Here is an 11613-nt window from a genome sequence, read left to right on the forward strand (position 1 = left end):
CCCATAAAAAAAAAAAAAAAAAAAAAAAAAGTTTAGAAATACTGTTCTTACCCATAGAAAGTAACCTTTAGGTCTGGATACACCCATGGGAGTGTCGTGTTAGTCATGTATTGCCATGGGAGAAGGAGAGCCATACTTAGTGTTTTCATAAGCATTTGCTCGATTATCTTTGGCAATCCAGACTTTCCTCAGAATTTTCTTAGAGTAACACAACATCCTTCAACCACTTACTTACATGTCAGTGATCAAATTGGCTATAAAAGTTCTTATTTGGGGACCAGCAGTTAGCATAATGGCTATGTCACTGAACTCCCACATAGTCGACCACGGTTCGATTCCTGGACCCGGTGGCTTAAAACTCATGCCAGGCGCGTGTGCATGCATGCCCAAGATCCCGAGAGGAGAATGGAGGAGAAGGGATTGCGGTGCGACCATCCCCCCTGGGGGGTGATTTCTCGCTTTCTGTCTCTATGTCTCTGTCTGTCTGGCGAGCGCACGTGCCCTATAGCGAAAACCTCTCAAAAAAAAAAAAAAAAAAAGTCCAGTGCCTGTAGGGGCCTATAGGTAGCGAGGTGGTTAAGGTGCCTGGATCCCTCATTCTACTGCACAGTTGGAGACCTGGATCCAGTGGCTTGGAAATTACAGCAAGCACTTGTGTGTGCCCAAAATCCCTAGAGGGGAATGGCGGAGAAGAGATTGCAGCATGGCCATCCCTCTTAGGTGGTGCTTTCCCACTTAAAAAAAAAAAATGGCTACTGCTTGCCTCTATTATTTGAGAATATCGTGGAATTAACCTTCAATAAGTATTCATCAAGCATTTCCTTGCCCTCATGAAGCTTACCTTGTAGTTGCTGTGATTAATCTGATGAATTTGTCATTATTTAATTTTTAAAAGCTCCACATCTATATCATGTGTGTCTCTATGGGTGTAGTTCACTACAAACTAGGGTATACTTTGCATGCTGACTTCAAATAAAAGTAAAAATGTCACTTGTGAACAAATTCAGCAATGTATATAAATAAAGACTCAGACCTAATAAACTCATCAACTAAATATCTTAGGAAACATAGTTGATATGTAGAAATAAGAACACACAGATGAACCAGCAAGTGGCATGATGATTAAGGCACTGGATCCCACATAGCTGACTGCGTGGTTCAAGTCCCAGACTCTGCGGCTTAAAAACAAGCTGGGCATATGTGAATCCTAAGAGGAGAGTGGAGGAGAAGAAATTGGGGTGTGGCCATCCTCCTGGGAGGTGATTTCTCAATTATCCTTCTTTCTGTCTCTCTCTGGTAAACACACGTGTCCCCTGTCCTCCCCTTCCCCCCAAAGAAAAGAGAACATGAAAAATAAATGTAAGGGCCATCTCCATGGCCTGATGATTAAGGTGACCAGATCCCACTTGGCAAGTGCACAGTTCGAGTTCCAGATCTAGTGGCTTGAGTATCATGCCAGGCATGTGTGTGTGCATTGTCGAAATCCTGAAAGAAGGGAGGGATGGAGGGGCATGGATTGTGGAGTGACCATTCTCCATGGGGGAGGAGTGCTCCCCATGCTCTCTGTTAGGTTTTGTTTGGTTTTGTTTTTTTAAATAATTATTTTATTTATTTCAATTTGACCAGAGAGGAACCAAGTGAGAGGGAGAAGAGAGAGAGAGAGAGAGAGGGAAAGTGAGAAGGCCAGGTCTGGGACTAGAACCACAGTCGGCCATGTGGGAGTCCAGTACCCTTCACCACCATACCACCTGCTGGCCCCTTCTGTTTGTTTGTTTGTTTTTGTTTTCTTTAAAGAATTATTTTATTTAACTTTATTTTAATTTCTGTCTGTTTTTATCTGATAAGCTTAAGCATATTCCAACAACAACAAAAAAACTAATTAATAAAATATTAGTTTTTTTCAGAATTAGTTTTGTTTTATTTTTTAAAGATAGAGAACAGAAGCTTCTTTCTCACAGCTTTGAAGCCTGGGAAATCTAAAACCAATGTGCTGACAGCTTCATTACCTGGAGGTTCTGGTCTCTGCTTTCAAGATGGCCCCTTAAATGCTACATCCTCACATGACAGAAGAAGAAAATCAGAAGGACAGAATTAGGAATTTTTAATTCAGAGTTTAATTGCCCAAAGAGTCCCTTAGATTCTTTTAGAACAATCATACTGTCCAGAACAGGTCAGGGCAAGGTGAACATATATATACTGCTTAGCTTTCTGTATCTTTTGTGGGGCCTTTTCAGTATAAACAAACCTCCTCTTGCTCTTACCCCAGTTCTATATGCTTCTCCTGGAGGGTGTGCTCTCTCTCACACCGCCTTCCTCAGTCCCTGCTCTACCAGTACAATCCTCAGTTCTTAAATAAGAAATCTTCAGAGATTTAGAACCACTTAACCATCCAGTTGGTTCACCCTTGACACAAATGAAACAGCTCATAGATATGGGCTGATGTAGTTCTGTTCATTCCTTTCCTGAAGGATTCAAAAAACTCTGTAAGTGAGACAGTCAGATAAAGGAATCTCATGGGCTGTTCCTTTAGACCTTAGGGCTTTTACATAGGATTCTGAGATCTGGGGCCAGCAGGTGGCATAGTGATAAAGGCGCTGGACTCCCAGATTGCCGACTGCAGTTCAAGTCTGGACCTGGCAGCTTGCTTTCTCACTTCCCCTCTCTCTCTCTGTCTTTCTCTGGCGTGATTGAAAAATAATAAAATTTTAAAAATTCTAAAGAGGAATTCTGAGATTTGGATATGAGAACAGTGACAGGAGTAGAAATGAAGGGTTTATGGTCAGGTCTCAATTTTGACAGTGGCCTTGAAAAGTAGTTAACAACTTAGTGCTTCAGTTTTCCCATCTATCAAATAAGTGACTATTACTTTATACCCCAAACATTGTTTTGAACATTTATGAACAAATAGTTTGTACCCATAATCTTAGATTTTCTTGAACATTCTAATACTGGGAAATCTCTAGTCTCATGAAGTTGAAAAAATGCATACCTTTCATTGTCTGTAAGTTAGAATTCACCTACCTGCTTATGGTGATCAGAGAAGTTGCCCAGTTAGGTGAGATGACTAAGAAGTTTCAAACAGGGAGAAGAGATTTTTTTTAAATGAATTTTATTTTTCAGATCACATTTAGGTTCACAGCCAAATTGAGCAGGAAGTACAGAGAGTTCCCACATAACCCCTGTCCTCATCCATGTACAACTTCCTTTACTTTGAACATCACACACCGTAGTTTAGTAGATTTGTTATAATCAGTGAACCTACATTAACACATCATTATCACCCAAAGTCCATAGTTTATATTAGGGTTCACTGTATATTCTATGAATTTGGACAAATATATAATTACTTGTATCTGCCATTTCAGTATCATATTAAATAGTTTTCATTGCCCTAAAAATACTCTGTGCTCTGCCTATTCATCCCTCCCTTCTCCCTAACTCCTAGCAACCACTGATCTTTTTCCAGTCTTTGTAGTTTTGCCTTTTGCAATCTCTGTAGCTTTGCCTTTTCCAGAATGTCATATAGTTGGAACAGTATAGTATGTAGGTGTTGATTTAGTAATCTGCATTTAAATTTCCTCCATGTCTTTTCATGGCTTGAGAGCTCTTTTTTTTTTTTTGCTATAGGGCATGTATACTGACTGGAGAGAGAAAGTGAGAAAGCATGGGGGTTGGGGGAGGATGCCCACTCTACAGTCCTTTTTCTTTATTCTCCTCTCAGGATTTTGGGCATGCACACACACATACTTGGCATATTTTCAGACTGCCAGGTCTAGGACACAAGCTGCTCAGTCAGCTATATGGAATCCAAATGCCTTAACCACCATGCTACTGGCTGGCTCTGATGTAAGAAAGCTCATTTCTTTTTACTGCTGACTAATATCCTATTGTCAGGATGTACCACGGTTTATTTATCCATTTACCTACTGAAGGACATCATGATTGCTTCCAAGTTTTGATTATTACTGGAGCTGCTATAAATGCCTTTTTACAAATATTTGTGTGGTCATAAGTTTTCAACACCTTTGGGTAAATTACCAAGGAGCAGAATTGCTAGACCAATGGAGTATGAATAATTTTGTAAAAAATTGGGACCAGGGGACCAGCAGTTAGCGTAATGGCTATGTCGCTGGACTCCCACATAGTCGACCACGGTTCGCGTCCCAGACCTGGTGGCTTAAAACTCACGCCAGGCACATGTGCGTGCGTGCCCAAGATCCCGAGAGGAGAGTGGAGGAGAAGGGATTGCGGCGTGACCATCCCCCCTGGGGGGTGATTTCTCGCTTTCTGTCTCTATGTCTCTCTCTGTCTCGCCCTATAGCAAAAACCTCTAAAAAAAAAAAAGTTGGGACCAGCAGTTGGTGTAATGTCTATGTCGCTGGACTCCGTGTAGTCGACCACAGTTCAAGTCCCAGACCTGGTGGCTTAAACTCACGCTGGGCGTGTGTGTGTGTGCTCAAGATCCTGAGAGGAGAATGGAGGAGAAGGGATTGTGGCGTGGCCATTCTCCTGAGGGGTGATTTCTCACTTTCTGAATCTCTGTCTCTCTCTCTCTCTGTCTTTCTGGTGAGCGCACACACCCTATAGCAAAAAGCCCTCCAAAAAAAAAAAAAAAAACCTACCAAACTGTTTAACAAAGTGGCAGTACCATTTTGTATTCCATTAACAATGAGTGATAGTTCCTATTGCTCCACATTCTCACCAAAATTTGATGCTGACAGTAATAGGGATGTAGTGATAACTCATTGTTGTTCTAATTCTTGTTCCCTAATGAGGATGCCTTCATATGCTTATTTGCCATGTGTATATCTTCTTTGATGAGGTATCTATTTTGTCTTTTTTTTTTTGGAGAGGTTTTTCGCTATAGGGCACGTGCACTGGCCAGACAGACAGAGAGAGACATAGAGACAGAAAGCGAGAAATCACCCCCCAGGGGGGATGGTCATGCCACAATCCCTTCTCCTCCATTCTCCTCGCGGGATCTTGGGCACGCACGCATACGCGCCTGGCGTGAGTTTTAAGCCACCGGGTCCGGGACGTGAACCGTGGTCGACTACATGGGAGTCCAGCGACATAGCCATTACGCTAACTGCTGGTTCCCTATTTTGTCATTTTTTAATTGGATAGTTAATTTTCTTCTTTTTTTATTTCTACTTTTTTTTTTTTTTTGAGAGGTTTTTGCTACAGGGCATGTGTGCTCGCCAGAGAGACAGAGAGAGATGGAGAGACAGAAAGCGAGAAATCACCCCCCAGGGGGGATGGCCATGCTGCAATCCCTCTTCCTCCATTCTCCTCTCGGGATCTTGGGCACGCATGCACACGTGCCCGGCATGAATTTAAGCCACCGGGTCAGGGACTCGAACTGCGGTCAACTACATGGGAGTCCAGCGACATAGCCATTATGCTAACTGCTGGTCCCAGGATAGTTCATTTTCTTATTGTTGAGTTTAATAGTTCTTTGCGCATTTCATATAGCAGTCCTTTTTGCAAATATTTTCTCCCAGTCCATGGCTTGTCTTCTTAACTTTACAGAGTAGTTTTTAATTTTAAATAAGTCCAGCTTACCAGTTATTTCTTTCATAGGTTGTACCTTTTGTGTTATATCTAAAAAGTCTTCATGTCCAAGGTCATCTAGGTTTTCTACTACTTATTATGTAGCTATAGTTTGGCATTTTACATTTAGCTCTATAATCCATTATGAGTTCATTTTTGTGAAAGATGTAAGGTCTGTATCTAGATTCATTTTATTTATTTATTTTTTTACAAGTGGATGCTAGTTGTTGCACCACCACCATTTGTTGAAAGGATTGTCTCTTTTCCATTGTATTGGCTTTGCTCATTTGTCAAAGTTCAGTTGACTCTATTTGTGTGTTTCTATTTCTGGACTTTCTGTTCTGTTCCATTGATCCATTAGTCTTTTTTTTTTTTTTTTTAAGAAATTGTTTGTATAATAGAAAAGAAAAAAGACCATGTAGACTGTAGATATAAGTAGATTTTCCCATTTCAGATGCTTTTAAAAATAGGTTCAGGATATAACAGAGGCACCTTACAATTTTTTTAAAGAGGTTTTTGCCTTAGGGAGCAGGGAGCATGTGCTGGAGAGACAGAGATAGTGAGAGGGAAAGTGAGAAATCACCCTGGGGGGTGGGGGATGGCCATGCCGCAATCTTTTCTCCTCCTGGGATCTTGGGCACACATGCACGCACATGCACCCAGAGTGATTTTCAAGCCACCAGGTCTGGGACTCGAACTGTGGTCAGCCACATAGGAGTCCAGCAATGTAACCGCTACTTCATCTGCATGAAATTATGAAATTTAACATAATGGTAACACTAGCAACATTTTCTTAAAATGTCTTTTCCAGTTTCACATTGATTCCAGAAAAGATCGACCTTTCTCTTAAGATATAGTAACATCAGAATGTCAGTTGTTTAACACATGAAGATAAACTAACATGTTGTAGAGCTAGAAAGTCTGCCTTATGTCCGTTTTGCATTAGTTTTTAAAAGTATAAGCAAAGAAATCTGAGTGTATGGTGAAATTCTATAGGTATAAAGCTGACATATACCTCAAATTTTCATTTACTCAGAGGACAGTGGTGGAACAGTGAATTATAACAATTCTGTGGACTTATGGGGCACAATGAAAACATTATATACAATAGATCCTGTGTAGATGTTCAGTGTTTCATGAAACCTTAAGGTTTCAGGGCTTCATGAAACCTTATATGATAATTTCTTCCATATTTCCAAATAGCAAAATATTACCATTGGTACTTATTCACATTGACTATACATGCATCTTTCTTAGTAAGGCACATGACATTATTCAAACTAAGCTTCTGTAGAGAGTAAATCTTAGATTATTTTCACTCCCACTCTCTAAGAGAAATCTGCTTCTGCCAGTTGTCATTCCAGTCCCTTCCAGACCTGTGGTAAGCTTGTATGCTGACTGGCTACTTTCAGTTATATAGTCAAAACAGCATTATTCTTTCTAGTAAGACCTTGGAGGGTATTGGATAAGAGTGTGAGCTCTGGAGCCACACTTCTTGAGTTTATGTCTTATTGTCTTCTAGTTTGTGACCTTGGGCATGTTACTTAACTGTTCCGTGCCTCAGTTTCACCCTGTTTAAAATGTCGATATAGGGGCCAGCAGGTAGTGTGATTGAGGCACTGGACTCCCACATGGCTGATCATGGTCTAAATTCTGGACCCAGTGGCTTGAAACTCACACTGGGCATGTGTGTATGCATGCCCAGGGGCCCAAGAGTAGAGTGGAGGGGAAAGGATTGTGGTGTGGCCATTCCCCCTGGGGAGTGATTTCTTGCTTTCTGTCTGTCTCTCTCTCTCTCTGTCTCTCCAGCGAGCACATATGCCCTATAGTGAAAATCTCTATAAATAAATAAAATGTAGGTATTAATAGTAACTATATCATAGGGATATGAATGTAGCTGTTAACTTTAAAAAGTGCCCATTCAGGAGGCTGGCAGGTGGTGTGGTGGTTAAAGGCACTGGATTCCCACATGGCTGACCACAGTCCCGAACCTGGTGGCTTGCTTTCTCACTTTCTCTCAAACTCTCTTTCTCTCAAATAATTAATAAAATTAAATAATTCTTTTTAAAAAGTGCCCATTCGGGGCTGACAGTGGTATGGTTAAGGCTCTGGACTCCTACATGGTTGGCTTGGTTTGAGTCCTGGACCTGACTTTCTCATTTTCCCTTTCTCTTTCTCTGATCTAATTAAAATATAATAATAACAAATAAAATTAAATAAACAATTCTTTTTTTAAAAGTGTACCTGTTCAATGGTGAGTGTTCTATAAATGTTATTTCAATTAGTCAACAAATAGTTATTGAATGCTAGGCCCTGGCAATATGCTGATTATACCATGAGCAAGATTTGATCCCTGACCTTTTTACCAAGTATATGTTTTCTTGTGCTCAGTCACATTAACGTTCGTTGTGTTCATTTGTGTTTGGTTTTTGAATTTTGTTCTTTAGTTGAAATCAAGTGATTTTGCTGCCATGAAGCAGTTGCTGCCTCTGTTGGAGAAGGTCTCCACCACATACCCTGACCCCGTCATCCAAGAACTTGCCGTTGATCTCCGCATCACCATCTCTACACATGGCGCCTTTGCTACTGAGACTGTCAGTGTGGCTGCCCAGACTACCTTGAATAAAAAAAATCCAGAAGGGAAAATAGAAAAGCAGCAACAAACCAGTCATGGAAAATACACTGAAATAGCTAAGAGCCACCTCCAGCAACAGCAGAGCCATGAGAATCTCCCCCAAACAGGTCTGCAGTCTGATGCTTCATGTGTTCCTAAGGAGGTCAGTGAGCCCAGCACTCCTACACACCAGAAATCTGAAAGCATAACCACAGAACAGCTCCAGGAGGTTCTCTTATCAGCTTATGATCCTCAAATTCCAACACGGGCTGCTGCCCTGCGTACTCTTTCCAAGGGCTGCTGCCCTCCGTCCTCTTTCCCCTTGGATAGAGCAGAGAGAAGCAAAAGCCCTGGAGCTACAAGAAAAGCTTCTCCAGGTAAGCAGAATGCACTACAAAGCCACATGGGTGCACGGCAGGGCAACTGTCCAGGAGCATTAATTCAACCCAAGTATTTTTGGAGTCTGGACAATCTGTCAGGCATTGTCCTAGATTACTCTCCAGGAACTTGTAGTCGTTCTGAGGAGGGAAGACTTAGACATAGGAAAGACTTAGATGACTACATGAGACCACTCAATAGAACATGATCAGGGCTCAAGTTTTTAGAATAATTTTATTTATTATCATTATTATTATTTTAAATTTGCCACAGGGCACATGCACTCACCAGAGAGAGCCAGAGATAGAGGGAAAGTGAGAAAGCAAGCCACCAGGTCGAGGACTTGAATCACGGTCAGCCATGTGGGAGTCCAGCACCTTAACCACCTTGCCACCTGCTGGTCCCAGGGCTCAGAATTTTTACTTGCAAGCAATGCTGTGGATAGTCAGGAAAAAGAGAAAGTTGGAATCTGCTGGAGGAGGTAGATTTTAACATGGTCCTAACAAACTGGTAAATCTTCAACAGGTAAAACAAAAGTGAGGTAGAACGGCATGAGCAAATTCCCAGAGATGAGAAAGTACCTTTTTATGGTGAATAGGTCTACTTTCAATTCTGTGACCCAGCCCAAGTAAACCACCTATTTTCCCTGGGCTCATTTTAGAGATATACTAGGCAAGGCTGGGTCTCCTCCCCGCTCCTCTCTCCATCAGAATTAAAAAGCTATTTAAATTGTAGATTTATGTGATAAAATACAGAGAGACTTCAAAAAGTTTATGGAAAAATGGAATTAAAATATGAGTTTATTTTGGTGCAAAAAATGTGAAATTCATGCATTTTTAAAAATAAAATGCATTTTTCATGAACTTTTTAAAGATCCCCTTGTTGTATGGTTAGTTTGTGATCTTTTGCCTTTGGTGGACATTGTGTTGACCTCAAAATGGGTTAGAGTTTAAGAGCAAGGGGTCTGTCTAGCAACTATTGCCTGGGATCAAATCTCTGATTAGTTACTCAAACTTACTGAGCCTCAGTGATATTGATGATGGTCTCTTCTATACATCCTAGCCATTGGACTGAAAATTATAATTCTAACTGAAAACATTTTTTTCATTGTCTCTCAAGTAATGGAAGCAGGTGTATAACAATAACTATCATTTATTGAGTCAGGCCATACACATTACAGATGTTGTCTCTAATCCTTGTAACTATTGAAATATTGATATTCCTCTCTCTTTTTTTTTTTTTTTTAATAGTTTTTGCTATAGAGCGTGTGCACTCGCCAGAAAGACAGAGAGACAGAAAGCAAAAGCTCTCCCCCCCAGGGAGGATAGCCACGCCACAATCCCGTTTCCCCCATTCTCCTCTCATGATCTTGGCATGCATGCACATGCATGCACACTACATGGGAGTCCAGTGACATAGCCATTACACCAACTGCTGGTCCCAATGTTCCCATTTTAAATATAAAAAAAAAAAAAAACCAAACCACAGGGGCCAGCAGGTGGTGTGGTGGTTAAGGGTGCTGGACTGCCATATGGCCAACTATGGTTCAAGTCCTGAACCTGGCGGCTTGCTTTCTCACTTTCCTTCTCTTTCTCCCTTTCACTCTGTCCCTCTCTGGTCATATTAAAAATAAACAAATAAATAAATGAAGTCAAATCAAAAAATTAAAAAAAAACAACAACACAGCACAGATGTGCCAAGAATAATTACTATTATGTACCCTGAGGGGCCAGTGGGTGTGTGTGTGCCAAAAATCCTGAAAGGAGAAACGGAGAAGGGATTGCTGTGTGACCATTTCCCATGGGGTGTGCTTTCTCACTTTCTGTCTCTGTCTCTCTCCAGCAAGCACATACACACTCTAGCAAATTAAAAAATGATAAGGGGGCCAGTAGATGCCATAGTGGTTAAAGTGCTGAACTTTTTCACATGGCTGACTGCAGTTGAAGTCCCAGATCTGATGGCTTGAAACTCACGTCAGGTGAGTGTGCATACATACTCAAAATCCTAAGGGGAGAAGGAATTGTGACATGGCTATGCTCTCTGGAGGATGATTCTCACTTTCCTTCTCACTGTCTCTGTTTCTCTAGTGAGTGCGTGCATGTGCTGTATGACAGAAACCTTAAAAAAATGATGATGATAGGGCCAGCAGGTGGTGTAGTGGTTAAGGCACTGGACTCCCACATAGCCAACCAAAGTTTGAGTCCTGGACCTGGCAACTTGCTTTCTCATTTTCTCTTACTTTTCTGAATCACTCTGTTGAGGGCACATCCGCTATAGCAAATTAAATAATGATAATAATAATAAATAAAATAAATAATTATTTTTTTAAAAAAAGTACCTTGATAAGGGTCAGTCTGTGGCCTGGTGGATAAGGTGGCTGGATTTCCACATGGCCGACTGAGGTTTGAGTCCTGGACCCAGCAGCTTGAAGGACACACCAGGCACTTTCGTGTGCATGCCTAAAATCCCAAAAGGAGGGAGAAATAGAGGAGAAGAGATAGTGGCATCACCATTCCCCATAGGGACTGTTTTTCTTTCTTTCTTTCTTTTATAAGAATTATTTTATTTAACTTTATTTATTTATTTATTTGTTTATTTTAATTTGACCAGAGAGGAACAGAGTGAGAGAGAGGGTAAGTGAGAAAGCAAGCTACCAGGTCCGGGACTCCAACTGCAGTCAGCCATGTGGGAGTCCATCACCCTTAACCACCACACCACCTACCAGCCTCTTCTTGTTTTCTCTCTCTCTCTCTGGTGGGCACACACACCCTCTGGCATATTAAAAAGATGTATTTTGGGCCAGCAGGTGGTATGGTGGTTAAGGCACCAGATTCCCACATGGCTGACTGTGGTTCCAGTTCTGGACTTGGCGGCTTGCTTTCTCACACCCCACCCCAGCCCCATCTCTCTTGGTCAAATTAAAATATAATAATAATAAACAAAATAAATTATTATTATTATTATTATTATTATTATCATTGTAGAAGTTTTGGCTATAGGGTGCATGTATTTGACAGAGAGACAGAGAGACAGGACTCAAGAAATCACCTACCCAGGGGGGATGGCCA

General features: G+C 41.2%; 1 protein-coding gene across 1 annotated transcript in view; it reads left to right on the forward strand.

Annotated features, from left to right (window-relative positions):
• The window catches only part of TANGO6 (transport and golgi organization 6 homolog), a 273346-nt gene that overhangs the window by 105319 nt on the left and 156414 nt on the right, over nt 1–11613 (forward strand). The window contains 2 exon segments of the mRNA XM_014591005.1: nt 8001–8462; nt 8464–8544. Of these exon segments, the coding sequence (XP_014446491.1) occupies nt 8001–8462; nt 8464–8544 (543 nt within the window).

The sequence above is a fragment of the Tupaia chinensis genome, unplaced genomic scaffold (assembly GCF_000334495.1).
Source record: "Tupaia chinensis unplaced genomic scaffold, TupChi_1.0 Scaffold000523_1, whole genome shotgun sequence".
Classification (NCBI taxonomy): domain Eukaryota; kingdom Metazoa; phylum Chordata; class Mammalia; order Scandentia; family Tupaiidae; genus Tupaia; species Tupaia belangeri.